Source organism: Tauraco erythrolophus, chromosome 27, assembly GCF_009769465.1.
Source record: "Tauraco erythrolophus isolate bTauEry1 chromosome 27, bTauEry1.pri, whole genome shotgun sequence".
Lineage (NCBI taxonomy): Eukaryota > Metazoa > Chordata > Aves > Musophagiformes > Musophagidae > Tauraco > Tauraco erythrolophus.
Genome location: NC_141491.1, coordinates 2,704,425 through 2,726,087, shown reverse-complemented (window position 1 = coordinate 2,726,087; position 21,663 = coordinate 2,704,425). Strand labels below are relative to the sequence as shown.

The following is a 21,663-nucleotide window of genomic DNA, read 5'->3' as shown; positions in this document are numbered from 1 at the left end:
TGCTAAGCCATTTATGGTCTGCCAGTAAAAAGCAAATGACATTATTACCAGGGAAAGTGCTCCAATTCTTCAGGTACAGAGGTCTCCGATGGGTGTTATCTGGAAGCACGGTGCAGCAGAGACATGCTGGAAGTGTCTGAAGTCTCAGCAGCTGCCTTTCCTGGCAGATTTTGGGGACAAGCCAGCAGACAGAGGGGGAGGTGGCTGCAGAGCGTGCTGGGGGTCACAGCAAGGGCTCACAACTGCTTGGGAAGCCCCCCCAGCCCCTGAAATCCGGACAGACAAAGAAACAAACTCCTGGGAGTGCTGCTCAGGGTGGGAACTACACCTGGAAAAGCCCAAATGACATCCAGGTGTAAAGCTTTTGTAAAATCTTGGCTCTGCATAGCACCACCATGTGGAAAAGCACCCCCAGCCAGGAGCACCCAGTACCGCAGAGCAACCTGCCCCTGGCTGGGGACAGTGGCTCTGGGGACATGCCAGGGATCCTGTTTGGTGATGAGAGCTTGGGTTTCCCTACAGCTCAGCGGAGCTGACCCAGACCTGCTCCTCTCTATGCTGCGACTCGGAGGGCTCCTCTTTCTCTCCCTCTCTAAATGCTCGGCACATCCCCAGCTTTGATTACCAACCGTCTCCCCCCAGCCACGTCCCTGGTCCCTGACATCTCTTCATTAATTCCTAGAACAGGTTTATTCCCATGACACCGCTTTGTCTGTCACTCTCTTCAGCCTTTCTGGAGGGAGAAAGCAAAGGATCAGCCCCCAGCTGTGCTGCAGCCAGACAAAGGGACCGGATTCCTCCTCCTCTTGCTCCAGCTTAACAAAGCCAGCGCAGCAGCACTGAACCCCAAGCCTTGACCAGCATGGCCTCACTGCAAAAAAACTGGGCTCAGGGCTAATGAGAAAGCAAGAGCAGAGGAGCATCGGGCTGTGCTGCGTGTGGGAAAGGTTCCTTAAGGACAAAGGAAAACACTTTGTTAATAGCTGGAGACTCTCGGCTGTGCAGAGGCGGCTGAAATGGAGATGTGTGTGCTGGGAGACACGGGGTTTGTTCTAGAAGAGGAGAAGGCTCCCTTTCAGCCTCCTCTGTCCTCCTTCAATTTTTACAGTTCAAAGGGATGTTTTATGAGCCTTCTGGGGTCAGGAGGCAGCACCCCAAGAGCAGCACACACAGAGATGATGGGTGCTCGTAGTACCTTCCCTCAGCTTTGCTAGGCCCAGCAGACCTTTAACCATCCAGGGATGCCATTAGAAATGCCTGGCCCCAGTGCCCCGCTCGCTGTTCCCTGCAGCCTGAACTCACAGCAGATCTCACCCCAGAGCCCTCCCTGGCTGCACTATGTCAAGACTGTCTCAGTTGGGCACCACGCTCCTCACTGGGGGCCTGGAGCACAACCCAGCATCGCTGCAGGCAGCTCCTCCACCCCAGCTGGAGCTGCATACCTGCAGCGGGGGAAGAGCTCCTTTCTGCAGTTAGATGTTTGCATTTGTACAACCTTCCAAAACATGGTCCCTCAATGAAACAAAAGCATCAGGACCACAAATGGGAACGTGACATGGGACGGGGACAGACGCTGTCACGCCTACGGAGGCAGCCAGGGACAAGCAGGTGGGATGCAGAGAATTAGCGAGCAGGTTGGTAGCTGGGGGGGGTCGGTGCCTTCCCCCTTTCATCTGAGCTCCGCGGCGCTTTGAGATCAGAGAGAGGGGACTTGGAGTGACAGGGCTGCACTTCGAAAGGAGCCGCTCGCTTCTCCGCTTCCTAAGGAATATCCATAGCCGGGAACGGCCCCCGCCACCCGCGCAAGGGGCAGGAGCCGGCCCGGAGGGCACCGGCCAGGGCTCACCGGAGGAACCGCAGGCGCTGGGGCCGGTCCCTGCCCTCCGCCGAGGGCTGCTCGGGGCCGGGGCACCCCCGCAGCGGCAGGGAGCGAGCCCCGGCCCCCGGCCGCCCCCTGCATCCCGCCCCTGCCGTTGCCGCGGCCGCCGCACGGTGTCCTCGGTGCTCCGCGGCCGCGGGAGCGGGTCCGGCACCGGCGGAGCCGCGCTGCCTCCTGCGCAGCGCGGAGCGGCTGCCGCCGGGAACCCCCCCTCTCCCCCCAGCACAGGACCCGCTTTAGAAGAGGGACGGGACATCTCGGAAAGGAACAAGCGATGGGGCAGTGTCCAAGGCACGGGACACCCCAGCGACCCCCCAGCCACGGCTGCCTGCACCGGGAACCCCCCCTCCGCCTTTTTCCCCTGGGTCCCACCGTTTCGTACAATCGCATCCCTGACACAGCCCACGGCACAGACCGGGCTTCTCTGAGGGCTTTTCCCAAGACAGCTTTTAATGGTGCAACTGCTCCAGGCGGTTCGGACAGTCCCCCCGCAAACTGCCTGGGAAGAGTGAATCCAAAGAGGAGGCGATGGCTGGGGTCTCCTGGCTTTGCTGCCAGCAAAGCCATTGCCAAAGCCACAGCCAGGCCCCGGGCTGAGAGTGCTCCAGAACCAGAAGCAGGGCTCAGTTTTGCTCCTTTCTCCCAGGACTGAAGAGAAGATCCCAAATCACTGAAGGAGCTATAAAACAGTTTGGAACATTGTGGGTTGAGGCCATCTCTGCATGAAATCCAGGAAAGGCAGTATCTGTGCTAGTCCTGTGCCAAAAGGGAGGTCCTTCCTCTAGCCAAAAACAGTCCCTTGGGCATTCGTCCTTCACAGGAGCAATGGCAGCCTTTCGCTCCGGCTTCTGCCAAAGTGACAGTCAAATGCTACAGGTTTGCAGGAAAAGCCTTGCTATGAAGGCAAAAGAATGATCCTCTGAACCTGGCTGCAGGTTAGGAGTGTCCCTTGTTGCACACCAAGGGTATCTGTGCAGGGAAGCACATGTAGATCCCAGGATGCTCAAACAGGGTAACATCACAACGGTTCTCCTTGAACCACCACTGACCTGTCTGGATACTCCTGACACCTCCGAACCCGTTGCTTTCCGTCCAGACAGCAGCAGGGAGACACTTGCCCATGCCCTGATCTCCAGAGTCCTTCCTGCTGGCAGGAGACACGGCACATCAGCACTGTGAGCAGTTCCTTCATCTGGGTTTCCTCGCAGAGCTCTGAAGACAATTGAAGGGGATCCTTGGCCAAAGTGCTCCTTCCCTCCGTGGGGCTGGAACAGCAGCAGTCAGGAGGGAGAGGAACAGTAGCTCTGGCTACAGGTGCCTGCTGACCACAACTCCAGAGCAAGAGGCTGGGTTTAGGTACCAGGCAGAGCTGAGCTCCCAGGGCAGCTTGGTGGTGCCCCCCCAGCCCCAGCGCTGCGGGGAGCTGCCCACCACCACCATCACCACTGCTGGAGGCAGTGAGGGGCAGGGTCCTCCATCGGGCAGGATCCAGCTAGGAATCGGAGAGGCACAGGGCCTCCACGGCACTGCTCAGGCCCTGGCTCACCCCGCCGACAGCCAGCAGGCAGTTCCGGACCACGATGCTGGAGCAGGCGCAGCGTGGGGTGGGCATGGGGGGCAAGCTCTCCCACTTGTTCTTTTCGGGGTGGAAGGCCTCTGTGGATTCCAGGACGGTCGGCTGGTTTCCTGGAAGCATAAAGAGAGGCACTGGGTCCCCTGGGAAGCACCAGCAAGTATCTCTTGTCTGCTCTGGGACAGTGTCTGTACCCTGGACCCTGTCCCCTTATGGGATCCATTTTCCCTGCTCCCTCAGGGCAGCCAGGGCCAGGATCTCTCCCCTCTGTAATGATAACACACGACTCGCATATGCTTTTAAAGCATTACCATCGTCCCCAGTGCCTCACCTAGTCCCCCAGCCACGACAACTCTGCCTTTCAGGTAGCCAGCCACGAAGTCTGCTCGCCTTTTCTTCAGGTAGAAGGAGCGCTCCATCTTCATCCAGCCACCTGGGAGAGACAGGACAGATCGGGTATAGCAGGAGCATCCACTCCTGGAAACTGTCTGCCTCTCTGACCTCCTACTTGCTTGGAGGAGTGTAGTTTTGCTGCTGCAGCTTGGGGTACTAAAACCCCATGAAACAGGGGTCAGCTTCCTCACCACCATGTCAGGTGGGAGCTGTGCAACCCTGCTGCATCAGGACCATGGTTTTCCCCCCCTGCTACCTTGACTTGTTAATCTTGACTGCAGGCTTTCTTCTAGGCTGGGCTCAAGGCACCAGCGGTCCCAGGACTCAGCAGATAAGAGCCCTGTGTTCTGCAAGGACAGCAAAGCCCCAAAGCACAGCCTGCGCGCCACCAGCCCTGCTCCTCTGGAAAGGACAGAGCTGGGACAACTCCCACCTTGTTCCATGTCAAACATGTCCACGGTCCTCATGAACTTGGGCTGCCGGTAGAGCCGTCCCTGCCGCAGGCCCCCGAGACTGAAGAGTTTGTCTTCTGTGGGCACGAAGCTGGAGAAGGCTCTTTTGTTGGGGATGTTGGGAAACTTGGTCCACGACCGCGTCTCTGTGTCAAAGACCTCGAAGGCATTGATAGCGTACTTGGATTGCCTTCCACCTGGGCAGGGAGATGGAAAGAAAAGGGTCAGCTTGGCTCATAGCACCAAGCCAAGGGCAGCACATGATGTCCTCAGGTCTCAAGTCACCTGCATGAAGACCTGCTGAGCCAGGCAACTTCTCACCCTTGCTCTCCCTGCACTTTAACTGCAGGTTCACGACATGAAAACACTTCATTTTTCAGTGCATCACACCCTCTGCTTCCCTCCACGCCGGCAGCAGCAGGTCGCTGGCGCAGGCAGGTGTTTAGTATGCACCAGTTTAATCAAGACAAATTCACGGCGGAGCAGGGATCAGCGCTCAGGAAGCCTTTGCAATTCAGATGAGTTCTGCAAGCCCCGGCCTCACCGTCGAGCTCCTGATGGAGCAGGAGAGCCAGAGCAGCTGCTGCTACCACCGCCAAGGATGCACATTATTCTTCCGCCCGTCAGACGGGGATGAATACAGCTATTCCCAGCTCAGATGCTCAGCGTGCCTTTGAAGGCAGCACCTGTGCTCGCCACTGGGCCCACAAACTACTCGCCAGCAGTGAGCAAACTGCAAAACAGATCAATGAGTCTTTTCTGGTAACCCCTAGAGAAAGCCATGGCTGTCTGGTGGTTCAAGCAAACTCCTGCATTTTAATCCCGATATGCCATTTGACCATGACCCAACAGCAACGTTTCTCTGCCTCAGTTTCCCTTTCTATAATACAAGGCTAACGAAAATTGTCCCCTGCAAAAGGCTCAGTCCAGCATTTCCCAGCTACAGCAGGTCTTTCCTCTGCCAAAGGCAGACCCTTCGTGAAGCTGCCGTGGCACTTCGCTGATAACAAAACGCATAGAAGTATTTTTACTCACTTGTTGAGTCCAAGGGGTTTTATTGCAGTCGCAGGACTGCAAACAGAGCAAAGACCAGCTGTACCCTCACCAGCAGCAGCCACAGATGGGCCTGGGACAGGGGAGGCCACTCACCCGACACAGAGCTGCTGAGAGACCCGTGAGCTCCCAGGGCATCCCAGGGTGCAGGGGCTCTCGCAGGTGCCTGCTCTGGAGGTGTGAAAGCAAACCCAACGCCAGCCCCACTCAAAACCTACAGCTGCAAGCTTGGTATTTCGGAGTGCGTGAGAAAGCAGGCAGGGATGGAGAGGAGCGATCCCCAACGCCGCTTCCAGGGAGGTTTCTCAGTGCTCAGACCAAAGGAGCTGCTGCCCAGCGATGCCCAGGGAAGAGGAGGCAGAACTGCTTCTTACCCAGCACGTAGATCTTGGTGCCTCGCAGGAAGGACGTGGCAGCGTACCTGGGTGTGGGCATGGCCGCCAGCGACACCCAGATGTCCTTCAGCATGTCGTAGTGCTGCAGGTAGTTGTGCGGCCGCAGGTCAGCTCCCATCCCACCAGCTGCATAGACTCTGTAGTCTGGACAGGGCCAAAAGCAAAAAAACCCCACAAAATTATCGTAGGAGTGCACCAGAAATGTCCCTCTGCGAAACCACACGTGCCATCATTCAATGTGGACCAGAACCGTTCGCTCCTGCCCGAGTCCCTGTGCAGGTCCCGCGCTCCCATCCCCGGGGCAGAGGGGAAGGCACCAACCTCCCGGTCCCCGCAGCAGCGCCGATGCTCTTCCCCCAGCCCCGCTCCCTGCTCCGGGGGCTGCTGCTCCTCCGCTCAGCTCCTGCTGAGGTCCAGCACAGGATGGCAGCTCTGCGACCCGGAGCGAGGGCTCAGAGCCGAGACAAGGCACTGAGGCCACGTGATCCTCCCCAAATCCGTATCAGCTATATCCATCTCTGGCTAACGGCAACCTTGGCTCTCCAAAACAAAATCCTACGTGCACAGCACCCACGTTACCTCCTTCAACAAGCACTTCACTCCACAGGCAGGACTGAGGAGAGCAGCGACAGCAGCCTTGCCCCCGCGGGCAGCCTTACAAGGCAGCTGAAAAAGCAGAGACCAGCCCGCACGCTGCAAGGATTTGGGCAGCTACTTCTGTTCCTGGCCTCTTGCACCAAACTGACCCCGCCGTATCAGTCAGGCGAGCTTATACTCAGAAAGAAATCATTTCCAAGATGGTAAACATTATTTTTAAACATTCCTCGACGGTAGCTTTTAAACCCACTTAAGCAAACAAACCAAGCAGCTTTCAAAGAAGCTGCCTGGAGATTAGGTTCGTAATCCCAGGCACGGCGGGGAGCTGGCTGACCTCAGGCACGCTGCTGGGGAACACAGCTCCCAGCCCCGGGCGCTTCAAAGCACGGCTGAGCATGCTAAAGGAAATCAATGCTCCGCATCTCTGCTTAGAAACTAAAAAATGAGATGGGCTGATAAGGCAGAGCCTCACAGGCATTTAACAAGCCCCATTTAAGGCAGCGGTTAAGCTGTTGGAGGGGACTATGCAGGAGCCCCCCCCAAGGCCAGCCGCTTCCTCTCCTTGTACAGTGATTTGAGGCCACGACTGTGAAGCTGACTCTCCTGGATGGGTCCAAGTTTGCACCAGAGATGTCTCTTCAGAGCTACTCTGTGGCTCTGAGTCCTTCACCTCTGGCTCTGCAGCTCAGGCAGGTCCTCCCAGCCTGGCTACGCTCAGCCAGCAGCACCATTCCTGTTTTTCCAGCATCTGCAGCACACAAGGATCAGAATTTGCTACAAAACCCTGGAGAAGTTTGATTTGAGACCCTGGATCTTGGACCTATCTGAAATACCCGTGGGTACCAGCACAGCCACGGCCCTCGGAACTCCAGGGCTGACGATACACAGCAACTCCTGGGTTTATCTGCTTTTGGCTGCCTACAGAAGAGTCGTCTTTAGCAGGTGAGATGAGACAAATACACAAGGCTCAACTTCTAGGAGCACAGAAAAGGTTTTGGAGAACAACATAACCCTGTGCCATTGCCCAGAAAGCCTTTGTGCCTGCTGCATCAACCGATGCTACCCCTCCCCATCCCATCACCCCGCAGGCATCCCTCCCTGCCCTGGAAGGATTGAACCCTCCTTGCCTTTTGCCGTCACCGAGATGCCCATGGCTGCCTCTCTCAGCGAGTTCCTCTTCTTCCACTTGCCTTCATCTATGTTGTACATCTCCACTATCTTCAGCGGCATCTGATTCACTCCAACCCCTCCTATCACCATGATCCTCTTGCCCAAGGTGGCCACGGCCACCCCTGCCCGGGCGGTGGGCATGGGGGGCAGCGAGGTCCACTGGTCGGCCTCGGGGGAGTAGACCTCAAAGCAGTCCATGGGGACCCCATTGTCATCGCAGCCCCCGATGGCAAACACCTGCCCGCCAGCTTCCACCAAGGTCGAGTAGACCCTGCGGCTCGGGAGCGGGGCGAGGGTTTTCCACTGGAAATCTTTGGTATTAGGTAACTCCATGGTGGCCGGTGGGGAGAGGCAGCATCGGTCCCTGCCCACAGGAGGGGACTGGCTATGCTGCAAAACAGAGCAGAGAAGTGCCAGGCAAAAATACAAAGTTCAAACACCATCCTCACCCTGGCAGAGCTGCAGGCAGCCAGGAGCAGAGCAGGGACCAGAGCATCCCCATGGAGCAGCATCCCCATGGAGCAGCCTCCCGCAGCCACCCATCCCCTCCGCCACCCCCCGACGCAGAGCAGCAGCCACCCGGTACCTTTCATTGCGTCTCCATTAATCCCGCAGTTCCAGATCTGCCTCAGAAGCTCATGCAGAGACCGATCCTAAAAATAAAACAAAACAAAAGAGGAAGAAAAAAAAAAAGGAAAAGGCAAGAGAGGTTGGAGGCAGTTTGTTATCCTGCTTCCTAAGCATCCCCACCCCCCGGCGACGCTCACACTGAGGAGGCTCCAAGCCCCTCCGCTCACTCCCCCGGCTGTTTTCCTGCCTGCTGGGGAACTCTTCCATGCGTTCTCCTTCCCTGACCCGATTACTCCTCCCGACCCCCGTGTACATCCTCCTGCAGACCCCGGGGAGGACCCGCTCCTGTAGCCCTCGGCTGGGTAAGGCAAAAGCCAGCACCCCCCCCTCCTGCCAGCCCCGCGGAGCTGTAAGGGATCCGGAGGGGAGCCCAGGGCCCAGAGGAACAAGCTCTCGCTGGAAACCCAAGGGTTGGATTTTTTTAATGTCCTCTCTCCGAACGGCGGTTAAGCATGCAGATGAGATTAATTAGTGCAGGAAGACAGAGAGAGGGCAAATGGAAGGGAACAAAGGCAGTGGCTTGCTCACTCGCCCAGCAGGGAGTAAGGCGCGTCCTGCACTGAGCGTCTCTGCCTTCATGGTGTAACTGGGCTTGTTTAACGATTGCCCTTAAAACAAGGTAAGATTTATCTCCACCCTGCAGACGCAGCAGCCTCTCCCAGCACATGCTGCCTGCACGAACGTCTGGAGACAGGACTGTAGGGCAGAGTGAGCAGCTGCCAAATCACCCAGAGCAGGCACGGTCCTGGCCGAGCACTAGGACAGCGTCCTTCCCGCTGCTCCCCAAGCACAGACTCCTGAGACTTTCCCCTGCGGATGCTGAGGTCTCACCGAACCCCTGGAAAGAGCTTCCCTGGCACCAGAGGAGGGCTGGCTGGCTCTGCTCTTCTGTGGATCACAGTCTGAAAGTCCCCAGAGCAGAGGTTCTCTCCTGGACCCACCTCTCTGCCTCCTGGCAGACCTCCAGCCCAGGGTCTCGGCCCGTTTGCTGCTTGGGGTTATTCTTCCTTTTGATAGAGCAAGGTGGATGTGGGGTGGGATGCAAAGAGCCAGCTTGCTCTCTCCTACCCAAGATACCTAAGAACAAATAAAGCAATCAGCTATTATGGTCCTTAAGGGGATGGACTCCCTTCTCCCAGGAAGCAGAACCAGACTTGCTTCTTCCTGCTTCATCTGAAGCAGAGAATGACCAAGTGGGTTCTGCAAAACTTCCTGACCCGGGAACAAGTCATCTCCCCCCAGCACCCCACTGCCCTGCCCTGCCACAGCACTCCCTCCCCAGCTCTGCCCACAGCCCTTCAGCTCTCCGAGCCCTCTGACAGCCGGAGCAGACAGACCCTGTAGCTTAGCAACAGCCACCTACAGCCGCTTTCCATCACCCAGCACTTCAGACCATCCAGCTGGGTGTCCTGACGCTATCCAGGAACCACAGCCCGGAGCAACAATGCGGATCCCCCTGGAAGGGGAGAAACCTGGGGTGCACCGGGCTGCACACAGGGCAGAGGCACATGGGGCCTTACTGTACCCCAGACTCAACCTGCGTGTAGCACACCAGGGACACCATATTATTTCTTCTATAAACTCATGGCTGTTGTGTTCATCAGGTAAACAGGGAGACGGAGGTGGCCCTCGGACCAGCAGCATCCCCACAAACTCCTTGTCTCTGCCCCAGGGCTCTGCCTGCAAGGACCGTAGCACGCAGGGCACATCTGAAGGGGAGATAGTTTCCACGATCATATTACTTCCTACATCTCCTCCGAAATTAGAGGAAAGTGATGGAAAAGCATCAGTGAAACACATCTCAGACAACTGGACTGAGATCCATCAAAATAATTTCACATACAAGTCTGAGCTGGCCTGAAAAACCAATCAATCCAAGCAGGGCTGTTTATTTTAACTTATTTAACTCCCAAACAAATTTAAACAGTCAGCTAACCAGTATTCATTGAATAAAGCATGTGGTTAATAAACCCATAAACACTCCTCGGGCTGCAACCCTCCAGCAGCAGGACCCAGTGCAGGCACACGCACACCCCCAGCATCGCGGGCGCCGCAGTACAAATGAGCACAAAGCAACAAAAAGCAGGAGCAAGTCAAGCCACGCTTTGCATGTCCCCAGCAGCCGAGCAGAAAGGGGCAGACACCAGTCTAGATCACCAGCTGCTGTTCTCCCCTCTCTTCGACCCCTTGTTGTCTGATGGGCATCACCACCCGCTCCTGGATCAGCTCAGGGATTTTTGCCTTGGCAGTTTAAGCAGCTCTGGACTGTTGCTTTCATGAATAATTTATTTCCTTTCCAGGTGAATTTTCATGCATTACCATCAACAAATTCAGCATGGTCCAGCAAATTAGAAAAGCAGAGCCAGCTCCTATTTCCAGGAGCGCGACAGATTTGCATTGTGACCCCCAAGAAGTCATTTTCCTGCCCTGTGCCTCAATTTCTTCAACAATAAAGTGCAGACCTGAGATGAGACACAACCAGCATCACGCAAATGGCTGACAGAAGCAGAACCTCATGGCTGGTTCCAGTTCCTCTGCTGTCATTAAGACTATCCAAAGCTCGAGCATAATTGTCTAAAATTGCCTAAAAATTCTTTTTCAACATACCAGCACACAGAAGGCCATTCAAAGCACTGGGAAATGGCTGTGTATTGCTACGGAGCACTGGGCAGGTCCTTCATCAGACTCAGCAGCACAAAGACCTGCAGACTCAGCCCAGCTGCGATCCCAGCCAGCGGGAACCAGCAGATCCCGAGGGCCACCCCTCTCAGCAGCAGGAACACAGAGCTCTGCTGGAATTCAGCTGCCTTAGCATACAAATAATTTGCTATTCTTCTCATCCCTGCTCTTGAAAAGAAAATCAAGGTCACTCTGAAACGCTGTACCCACACGCTTTGTCTCTCCAGCATCACCTGAGTCCCACTAGAACGCGATGCCAGCGCTGTGCCGCGGGAGCCGTCAGAATGTGCTACCCAACACCCCCACTCCGTGTGCTGCAGCCATGTTCTCCTCCCAGGCAGAGGGAATTATCACTTAATTATACCAAACAAATTGGAAGCATTAACATTTTTTTCCTTAAATGGCTCCATTAAAATCAAAATGAATGGTAATTGCTTTTCTACCAGAGGAGATGGCAGGGATGGTGCTGAGCCCACTCCAGGGCCCAGCCCTTACCCTTGCAGGACAGAACCCTCTGCTGTAAGAGCTCAGGGACCAGCAGAGCACCCACACACCCCTCCAGGGCCTTTGCCAAGTGGCTACAGAGCACGGCTGGGCAGGGAGAGCCCCACAGCACCCAGTGAGAGGGCGACAGGGCTCCGGTGGGAGAGGGGACGCCCGGTGCACGGGGCAGATATCCTCAGGCAGATACAGCTCACTCCCAACTGATCCTGTACCACGTTTGCCCAACTTGCTCTGAAAAGCCTCCAGCACTTCTGCAGCCCCAAGAGAAGATCACGGCTGTGCCTCTCAGAGCATCGCCCGCTCAAACCCTCACTTGGGGAACAGCGTTCATTGCAGGGACACCCCAGAGATCCAGCAGACAACCATGCTTCTTCCTGGTATCCCATCACAAGTTCACCGGAGCCATATCCAGCTGACCTTCAGCTTCACTGACTTCAGTAGCATGACCCCAGATTTCCATCACTGGACCTGGGAAGGGGTCAGACCCTAGACACCCGTCACAGCCCCGTCAGGAGCTGTGCTCCCACAACGTCACCGCTCCCCATATCGTCTCCCACCTACCAAACGCCCCCGTGTTTCTCACTGTCACCAGGAGCAGGTTAAAACAGAGACGCAGCCAGTCACCAGCCTGACACAGAAACCTCCTTTCAGAGAAAAAGCTCTTGCACTCACCTAAACGTCACGCCAGATAAGCACGGGGCAGCCCTGCCGTGTGCCAGCCAACACGAGAAAAGGGGCTGCAAAGCTGAGCTGCAAACAGCCCGACGTCCAGGCAGCATCGCCAGCCAGAGCCGTAACGATGCCCGCGGCTCCGGGGACGGGCGTCACAGGAGAGGCAGGAACAGGGGCAACACTATGCTGGAAATAGCACACAAATACCGAGCAGAAAATCACAGCTCCTGCTTCTCGGCACCAGGCAGGGGCGAGCGGCTCCGTTTCGGCTCTGCCTTGGCTGCCTGCACAGTGTTAAATAAAGAGTGAGGAGAGATGACACAGCACAGACTCGATGAAGACAGCTGAAAGGCGGTGATTCAGTGCAGGGAACCCATTTCTGTCCCAAGGAACAGTCATGGTACAAGGCCAGGAGGGGGGACACAGAGTAGGAATTTCACCCGCTGCCAAGGCGGGGTGTCAGGCACAGCCCAGCTCTCCCCTGCCCACTCCTGACTCCCTTCCCAGTGCAATTCCAAGTTACAGCAATGCTCGAGTGCTTTCCCAGTGCTGCTCCAGGCACAGGATCCAATGCACAGTCTGGAGCAGGGACCAGCCCCTGGGAAGTGTCGGTCCCCTGCGGCTCAGCTCTCCTGATCCCAGTTGACCCCAGACCACCTGCCGCTGCTCCCCCTGCTCCAAGGGGCAGAGACGGAGAAGGCGGGAGGTGCCAGGTACAGGATGCCCAGGATGCTGCACACAAGGCCCAGGCACACTTCGCACGGGAGGGCTCTCCTGGGACCTTCATACCTGCTCTCCCTGGGGCTGGCTGCTCAGTTCACCCATGCAGGGAAGCCGCTTGCTCCAGGTCAGCTGGGAACAGGGCAGGTGGGGACCCCACATCTGCCCCCCCTCAAAAACCCCCAGGCAACTGCCTGCAGCTGGAGCCGCTTGATATCACAGAAACATCCCATATTGGCCAGAGTCAGGGGTTTTGTCAAAACAAAAACCAGCAAGCGATGAGAAGGGAGGGTAAATGTGGTGATAGTTTTCTTGATGTTGTTTTCACCTACGCTGGAAGTTGGCAGGATACAGCGCATCTCAAACAACACGTGGAAAAGTTTCAGATGTGGGAGCAGCACCTAAACCTCCCCATTAATCACCGTAATGGAAGTGAGCTGCTTTTCCTCCTAGAAGCACATAAACGTCACGGTGAAAGCACCCTTTGCACTGTCAGATAAACACTAGCAGAGCGTGGAGGGGCCCTACCCCTGCGGGCGCAGGTACCAGCTGTAAAAAGAAAACGCATCCTTAATTCAGCAAAGTCACGGCCAACAAGAAACAACGTTCACAGGGGCAGGTTTTTCCAGGGAGCTCTAAGCCCACGTTTCCCCTCTCAGCACCCAGAAGGGAGCCCTACGACCTCCTCCTCCAGGGAGAAGGCTCACTTCTCTGCTGCCCAAGGAAGAACAGATTTTTCAGAGGAGCTCAGCACCCCAAAATCCCTTTGTACCATAGCCCAGATTGCTCAGCACCCCCCAGACACAGCTCTCTTCAAACCCTCACTACTTAGTCGAGGTTCTTAGTGGGATCAGGGTCTTTGGAAAAGTCTGGCACCTTTGTAACATCCCAGCAAGGGAGAAGCCTGAGCTCCTGTCCCAGACACTCACAGTCATGTCTTGGTGACACTCAGAACGAGACTCACACAGCCTCTCTACAAGCTTTGACTATCACACAGTCCCAGCCCAAGGTCATGTCATACCAAGTCAAGGTTCTCCGAGTAACTCACTTTGAAAACAGGACTCTGGTGCCTTTACTTCTCCCTCACTCAAACCCTGGCAGCTGAGGCTTTAAACAGAGCATGCATGAAATTTTCAGTCTGGCATTTCTGACCTCTCTTCACACTGAATCAAGTTTCCTTATCATAGTAACAGCTATCCAGAAAAATAACAACAACAAAAAAATCCACTCGTTCCCTGCCTTTCTCTGCAAATTACCCAGCTGGCAAAAAAAAAAAAAAAAAAAAGACTGCTTAGTTTAAAGGAAAAAGCATCACAATTATAAGAGAATTAATTGTACCAAGCAAAGAAAAAGCAGCAGCACTCACAAGCAGTTTGTTTCATCCCTTCTGTTCCCGAGCATCGCTCTTTGCAGACGTATGTAGGTGCAGTCTGACCGTGAGGACAGCGGGCTGCGACCGATCTGTCCTCCTCCCCAGCTTCCCTCCTTCCCCCGTTACTGGTCCCTTGAGATCATTTTCAGCCTCATCACGCCAAATGCAATTTCCTACAGTTGCTAATAGGAGGAAGGCAGAAGGAAATACTCCCCAGCACAGCAGCAGTGTGTCAGAAGGATGCTGGGAGCTTTAGCAGGCTACGGGACAGGGAGAAAAGCAGTTTCATTTTTTTGGCACTCGTTAGCACAGTGAAAGAGCCCAGACCATCCTTTTTTTTATTTTTCCTGAGCGGGCTGAAGAATCAGCTGAACAAGGTAAGATTTATTCGCATTTATCTCAAGAAAGAGAGTTATAATTTCATCAAGAGAAGAAGATAACCCACCTGCCAGACGAAGGGTACCCTCTCTCCAGTCCCAGTCCCAGCAGCATCCTGCATCTCCTCCCCTTGCCCCACAGGCTGCCTCCGCTCCCCGCACAGACAGCTTCTCTTTTGCATGGGTCAACTACAGAAGGTCTTTTCCGAGCCCTGCTGGCTCACTGGTGGTGTTTCTGAAGCTCCTGTTACTCTGCATTTAGGCTGCATCCCTCCGGAGGGAACGCAAGGAGCTTGGGGCAGATCTCAGCTGGGTGGTAGCTCAGCGCACGCACTCGGTGCTGCCAGCTGCCAGGGCCTGCTCTGGGAGAGAGGCTGGAACAATGGGATTTGGGGACTACGGAGCAGGGAAAAAAAGGGGGGAAAAAAAGGCAAGGGAAAAAACATCCTCATTAACTCACTTTTTGGGGGGCAAACACAAACTCAAAGCTTTGTTTCTGGGTGCTCATTAAAAACCTGGCCTGACACTGGGAGAAAGCCGTCATCCTCCAAAGCATCCCCCTCCCATCCCTCAGTTTCTCGCTGACCTCCAGCGAGAAACTCCCTCCCTCCTGCCCGGAGAGCTCGGGAAGCGCGGATGTACTCACAGCTCCCGGGAAGCCGTGCCGAGCCCAGGTGGAGCACGGTGCTCTGCTGGAAACACTCTTCAACTTCAACACCCAAATCCTCGGTGCCCACTGAGCATCCCCCTCCTCCCAGCTCCCTGCCTGCACCTCGCAGCACTGGCGAGGGGGACGCGAGCAGCAACGGGAGCAGCTGGGGCTGGAAGAGCTGCGTGGGAGGGATGCGAGGAGAGAAAAAAAAAAAAAAAATCAGCATAAATCCAGCGGCCCTAATCTTCACCCTCCCGGACATGTAGGCCGATTAGAGGGAGCGTGTTTCCCCATCTGGTCTTTCCCTCGATGCCGGCAGCCGGGGGTGTGTGTGCGTGTGTACACACTGCGCTGCCAGACCCAGACTTAAGCCTTTTATGGCTCCCCACGCTTGCACAAGATGTTCTGTATCGGCGGCTCTTCCTCCCGCCCGCCCTCCCCGCCTGCAGAAACAGAACTCCCAGAAAAGGGAGACAGACAGACAAAAATAGGGGAGTCGGAGCTGGAAAGCAGGAGCCGCCTCCGAGAGGAGGCACGGACCCAAACGTGCTGCTGCGGCGGGACCCGCTCTGGGAAGGGGGGGTCTGCCCCAGGCTGGGAGGCAGCGGACCCCACGGTGCTGCCCAGCTGCAGCTCAGGCTGAGCAAGCCCTCCATGGGCACCCACATCACGGGAACGAGGGCACAGCGAAGGGGGGTCAGGTGGCAGCGACCCCAGAGCTTCTGATTTCGGCAGCTCTGGCTCCAGAGGTTCCTACAGAGCACGCTTGGCTCCGGGGCTGCAGAGGCAGTGTTAGGACATGGCGCCCTTTGAGCCCTGCTCTTCTCCAGGGAAGACTTTTCCCAGCCTGTCACTTGTCCCAGGCTTTCACTTCCCTGACCCGCTCCTCTACTCTGCTCCTCAAGGTGTTGCAGAATAACTTTGCAGAAAAATAATTTCTAAGCAAAAACCAGACGAGAAAGAGCCTTTCAATGCATCTTCCATCGAGCTTCAAAGCTCCTCCCCAGAGATGCATTTGCAGTTCAGCCCAGCAGATGTTTCTAATCCGTCAGGAATGCCCCAAGCTCTGAAAGTCCCTGACACCCCCAGGGATTTCTGCTCCTTTCAGAACAGTATGTGCTCATACAGCTTTCCCCTCTGATGCAGAGCTGTGAGACCCATGTCTTGGGTCTCTGGTGGTACCTGAGCATCAGGTGCTTAAGTGCTCAACAGCCTTTGCTGTTCTTCTGCAACTTCCAGAGCTGGAAGAGTCTCGTGTTTTCATCTCAGAGGGACTCGCTTCTCCAGTGGCCACTTCCCTGCAGCCTGGACCAGTGACAGTCTCCAGAGGTGGCTGGAAGAGGTTTCAAGTTCAGTCTTAGCTTGTGAAAGCTCCTTGGTGTTGACTTCTGTAGCAATACAGACAAGGTTTGTTCTTGCTGATGGCTCATGCTGGTTGAGATAGGAAACTATTTTAAAGCAGCTCTAGCCATAAAATAAGAAAAATGAGGAAATCAACAAGAAGTTGAGTCAAATGACTCTTCATAAAGCAAATTCTCATCCCCTACCAGCTATTTTAATCTCCTGTTAGCTTTCCAGTGGGAGGATTCAATTTGCATTTAAATAAAAACCTCAAGCGCAGGGCCAGTATAACCTAAGATGCTCATTACAAAGGCATTCACCTCTTAAGAAATTTTAAAAGACCCCATCAAACTGGATTTTAACAGGGGGACTATTAGCAGTCTGGCATTATTGGACACTTAGTATTTTTAAGTTATTATTATTTACCAGACTTTTAAATGAGTTTACAGATGAGCCCAGGAAGCTCTGAAGGAAGGTTTCCAGCAAGCAGCAGGCAGGGCAAGAGGGCGAGTTTAAATTGGATAAAAGCGTGGAGACAGGTTCTGCAGCCCAGGTGTTCAGTCCCTGCCTGCCTGGCGGAGCCAGACCCGACAGGCTGGAAAATAACTCTGTGTCTCGGAAGGATGGAGCTGATGTAACGCCCTCGTGCAAAGGCAGGCGTCGGCTTCACTCCGCAGATGCTTTTTTGAACAGGGAAAATGGCACAGGTCTATGCCTCAGACACCAGTGAGCCCTTCCCATGGCACAGGGCTTGCACTGGGAAGGAGGGAGGGATGGACTCTGCTGCCCACCAACGGCCGGGGAAACAAACCCACCATCACCAGGCGGCCCATGGCGGGAAGAAAGCAGAGTTCATCCTCCTCCCCACGGCATCTTTTCCTGGCAGGGTCTTGCTTGCCACATAAGGAGACCTCTCAGGATACCTTGAAGAACTCGTAGGATCAGGAAGGCCCAGGGATGCTCCAGATTTGTGCCCCGAAAAGGAGAAGAACATTTCCAGGCTGCTTGGAAATGGTAAAGGAGGTGTCGCTCTTAAAGGAAAAAAAAAATAATAGTCCTGAAAACCTGTAGCAGTTTCCTACAATTCAACATCTGTTTCCATGGGAACAGCAGGAGAGTTGCAGGAATTCCTGCAAATTACACAAATAAGTAAGATTTTATTTTCCTCTTTTTAACCCGTATCACTTCATGTTGAGCCAACTCAACCCGACGAGCGCTCTTGACCAGACTGCTTCTCCTGAGAGTTTGGGAAAGGCATGTTGAACTGCACCAAGCAGGCTGGGAGGTAAGAAAATAGGGAAAAAGCAGCAAAGAGCACACCCCCAGAAGCCCAGTAAAAGGCTTTTCTTTTAGAATACATCAGGATCTTGCAGAGAAAGGGGAAAAACATGCAAGAGGACCAAGAGCTGCCTGAGCATGTCTTGGATCCAGCGGTGGCTGGAGCACACAGCCCCTGGCACTGGGGACCACGCTCGGGCACAAGCCATGGAGAGCAATGCAGAGGGAGCAGAGACAGCATTGACTGCTCCCCTGTCATTTCTTCCAGAGATTTGGCAACCTGACAGTTAATTAAGTGGTTAATTAATTAATTCTCCCTCTTGCAGGGCCCTGAGCTGGTTGCAGCACGAACAGCCACCTTAATATGTGGAGACAGGAGCCAAGAGCTTCAGGATCTCTCAATCAGAATATTTCACCCACGGGGAGAAGTCCACCAGCTGTGTCTGCCCGTTTGACAAACACGGAGAGACGTCGTTTCGGGACAGATGGGCACTTTGAAGAGACAGTTGCTGAAAAAAAAAAACCCAACAAAAAACCCCCCACGCACAGCAACATTCAAAATTAGCTACAGTTAGTAGAATTTCAGCAGCAGCGTGAAAAAGCTTTGAGCTGTCTAACTACTTAGGCCATGGATGCGTCTGGCTTTGCGTGCTTTTTAAAAAAACAAAACATGAGCCCATGTTTATATACAACTGGGAAAAAAAAAAAAGCTGTTTGTTCCCAGGAAGAGGGTTTATGCAAGACACAGCAGGGCTGGGAACAGCTCATCTCCACACACGGTTATCGGAACACTGAAATACAGCAGTGGTTTGCTGGTGTCTTATAGTGGAAGATCCCAGCTGCCTTCCTGTCCGGTCCAATGAGAGTGGACATATTCCAGTGCAGGGCACAAAGTGCCTTGGGTTGTCTGCAGACCATGTCTAGCTCACAGCACTGAATGCCCAAGCAAGAAAAGGGACTTCAAAGGGCGGCGTTTTGTTCTCCAGTCTTCAAAGGGAGCCAGGGTTAATCATTCATGGACCAGGCAGCGATAAGAGCCAAGAGCAGACTGTGTAAAGAATGGATTTGAAAGGGGCATGTGGGTAAAAAACGTCACTGTATAATTCTGATTTTTTAGAAAAGAAATAACATTTTAATAGATTTTGGTGAATTCACTCCTAACCCACCTCAAAATTTGCCATGTAAACTGCAGAGAACGTTGTTGGCCAGTGAAGCCAAGGGAAGCAGCGAGTGCATCCCGAGCTGCTCCGATCGCTGCAGCAGCAGAGAAAAACCATCCCCAGGAAGAGCAAGGCAGATGCAGAAGGAAGAAGGGGTTGTCTCATCCATCTAACCAAGTCTTGTCTTCTGTAGCTTCCACTCTCCAGACATCTCCCAGGGCCAGCTGCTGCCCATCCCGGGGTGTCCCTGAACACGGAGATGTGTTACAGGAAAGTTGATTATAACCGACCTCACTGCCGCGGCGCTTCTGCCATTCCCTCTCTCGCATCCATTTTGCTGTCATTACCCTCCCAGAGCTATTTCTGCCAAGAGCTGATCCTCGCTGACAGGTCTCGAGCGGAGAAGGCTGCAGTGCATAAAATTAGAGACACGGGGGAGACAGCTTCCGACAGCGACCTGCCGGCATCCGCGGGCGCTGGGGGCGGCAGGGGAGGGGTGAGGTGCCCCAGTTCCCCCGTGGCGCGGGGCAGGGGGTTGCCGTTCAGCTGGAGGAGGTGGGTGCTGTGCGATGGATGTCAGTTCGTCGGTAATCCTATCCATGCTTCCAAGGGAACTTAGCAAAGCGGGTAAGAGGGGCTGGGGGCAAAGACTGAGAAGTGGGAGTTGAGGCAAGAGGAGGAAAAGCTGCAGAACAGCAACCAGAAAAGGATTTTCTCTGCTGCCATCTGAGAGGGGTGCCACGTCCCATTCTCCTTTAGACCTAGAGATGCTGCATGTGGAGAGCACAAATTCCCATGAGTGATGCCCATAGCTGAGCGAGGAATCCCTTGGGAGCAACTCCCTTCCTTGCACAGCTCTAACAACTGCAGCTGGAGGGCAGGAAGACAGTTTGTTAACTCGAGCCCTGGGTAATTCCTGTAGGTGGCATTTGCCAAGTAAACCCGGCGCAATTACTGTCTGAATAAAAAGCTCTTCCGTGACATTTGTATCCGTCAGCTCGGAGTGGTACGGAAAGCAACAAAGCAGCTGATTTCAGTACCCTCCGGAACAGGAGCCCGGCTGCTAGGGGACCACAGCCTGGCACCTCTTCTCAGATGGGGAAAACCGTAACATTCCCTGGATGGGAGCCTGACAGAGATCTGCTCTTGGAAAGCATGGCAAGCAGCACCGCGCAGATGCAGAGGAGGGACGCAGAAGGACGAGGCATCCCGAACCACGCAGCTCGCTGCAGGCGCTCCCTGCCCCATGCCAGCACAGCAAAGCCATCACCTCTGCGAGGGCACGGACGGTCTGACTGCGGCCAGGTGCCCAAGGAGCTATGCCAGAGCCGGACCGACCCGCTGCGGAGCGGCGCATCCCGGCGCACACGGGCTGTTCTCAAAAAGTCAGGAGACGCCGAGGGAGGGAAGAGACACCCACCCCCCCCCCCCCGCCCCCGTTCCCCCGCCAGGCCTGGGCATTGCCAGAGCAACGGCAGTGCCGCCTGCCCCTATAAAAACCCAGCGGGTGGGCAGATGGGGCGCGGCGCGGCCGTCAGCGTGGGGGTTGTTTGCTGGGGCGGTTTGCGGGGCCATTTGTTGAGGCGCTGCTGACCCCAGTCCGTGCGGAATGGCGTCCACTCGGCAGAGACCTGCTGCCCCGCTCAGAGCTACACCCGCCATGCCCGATGCAGCTGCGCAAACAGAAGTGCCGTGGCGTCACGCAGCCACCCAGGCGTCAGGCTGCAGCCGATGGAACAGGAGCCGGCAGTGTGCCCAAGCAGCCAAGAAAGCCAACGGAATCCTGGCCATGCATCAGAAACAGTGTGGCCAGCAGGAGCAGGGAGGTGATTGTCCCCCTGTACTCAGCACTGGGGATGCCGCACCTGGAGTACTGTGTCCAGTTCTGGGCCCCTCACTTCAAGAAGGACGTTGAGGTCCTGGAGTGGGTTCAGAGAAGACCAACGAAACTAGTGAAGGGTTTGGAGAACTGGTCCTATGAGGAGCAGCTGAGGGAGCTGGGACTGGTCAGTCTGGAGAAGAGGAGGCAGGAGCAGGCCTGGGTCGCATCACTGCCTCAGGGGCCGGCCAGAGCAGCCAGAGGTGCCAGCGTGCCAAGGGCAGGCTGCCGACAGTCCTCCTCTGCCTGGTGCAGCCCAGTTAAACTGGGGCTGGAGAAGGGTCAGTGTTGCGCGGAAGCTCACCCAGCAAGCCCCTGGCAAAGGCTGGGGTGCTGCGGTCAGCAGTCCCACCCCAGCGACAACCGCAAGGAGCTGTGCCCAGCCAAGCCTCCTTCCCCAAACAGGCAGGGTCACCTTCATACTGCTCAGCTCTGCGCTCTTTTGAGCTATCTCCTCATTCAGAAGCTGCATGTTTTCTTTGTTCTCTGCAATCAAAAGCTTTCAAGTTCCTGTAGCAACAGGTCCCCCAGTAAACGCCAGCTGCAAATCACATCACAGAGACAGTTATTCGACTGGGGTTGCCAGCGATCGCTGCAGTCGCGTCGTCCCCTCCCTGTTGCCTCGTGGGGCGGGCAGCAGGTTAAATGAGCAGGTGGGGAACGTGGAGCGCGGAGTGAGGACGCGCCTCTGACCAGGAGCCACCAGCCCGGGCTTGAGGGGACTGCACAGCCACCACCGTCAGGTGTGCTCTGTGCCCCAGAGCTGTTCCCCATTTCCCCTCACTGCCTCAGTGAGCACCGAGACCAGGCTGCATGGGCTAGGAGACTGCTTCTCCATCGGTCCCCTGCGCAGCCCCTCTGGGAATGCCCAGTGCAGGCTTGGAAAT

The 21,663-nt window shown here is 55.4% G+C and overlaps 1 protein-coding gene across 1 annotated transcript; it reads right to left on the bottom strand.

Moving 5' to 3' along the window:
• Window positions 1-3,371: 3,371 nt before the first annotated feature.
• On the bottom strand, window positions 3,372-7,857 carry KLHDC8A (kelch domain containing 8A). The gene is made up of 5 exons (XM_009986613.2): window positions 7,470-7,857; window positions 5,725-5,889; window positions 4,279-4,494; window positions 3,784-3,885; window positions 3,372-3,565 (listed from the first exon to the last, which is right to left on the bottom strand). Exons 1-5 carry the CDS (start codon window positions 7,843-7,845, stop codon window positions 3,372-3,374), a joined length of 1,053 nt encoding a protein of 350 aa, XP_009984915.2. The 5' UTR covers window positions 7,846-7,857.
• Between the last annotated feature and the right edge of the window lie 13,806 nt (window positions 7,858-21,663).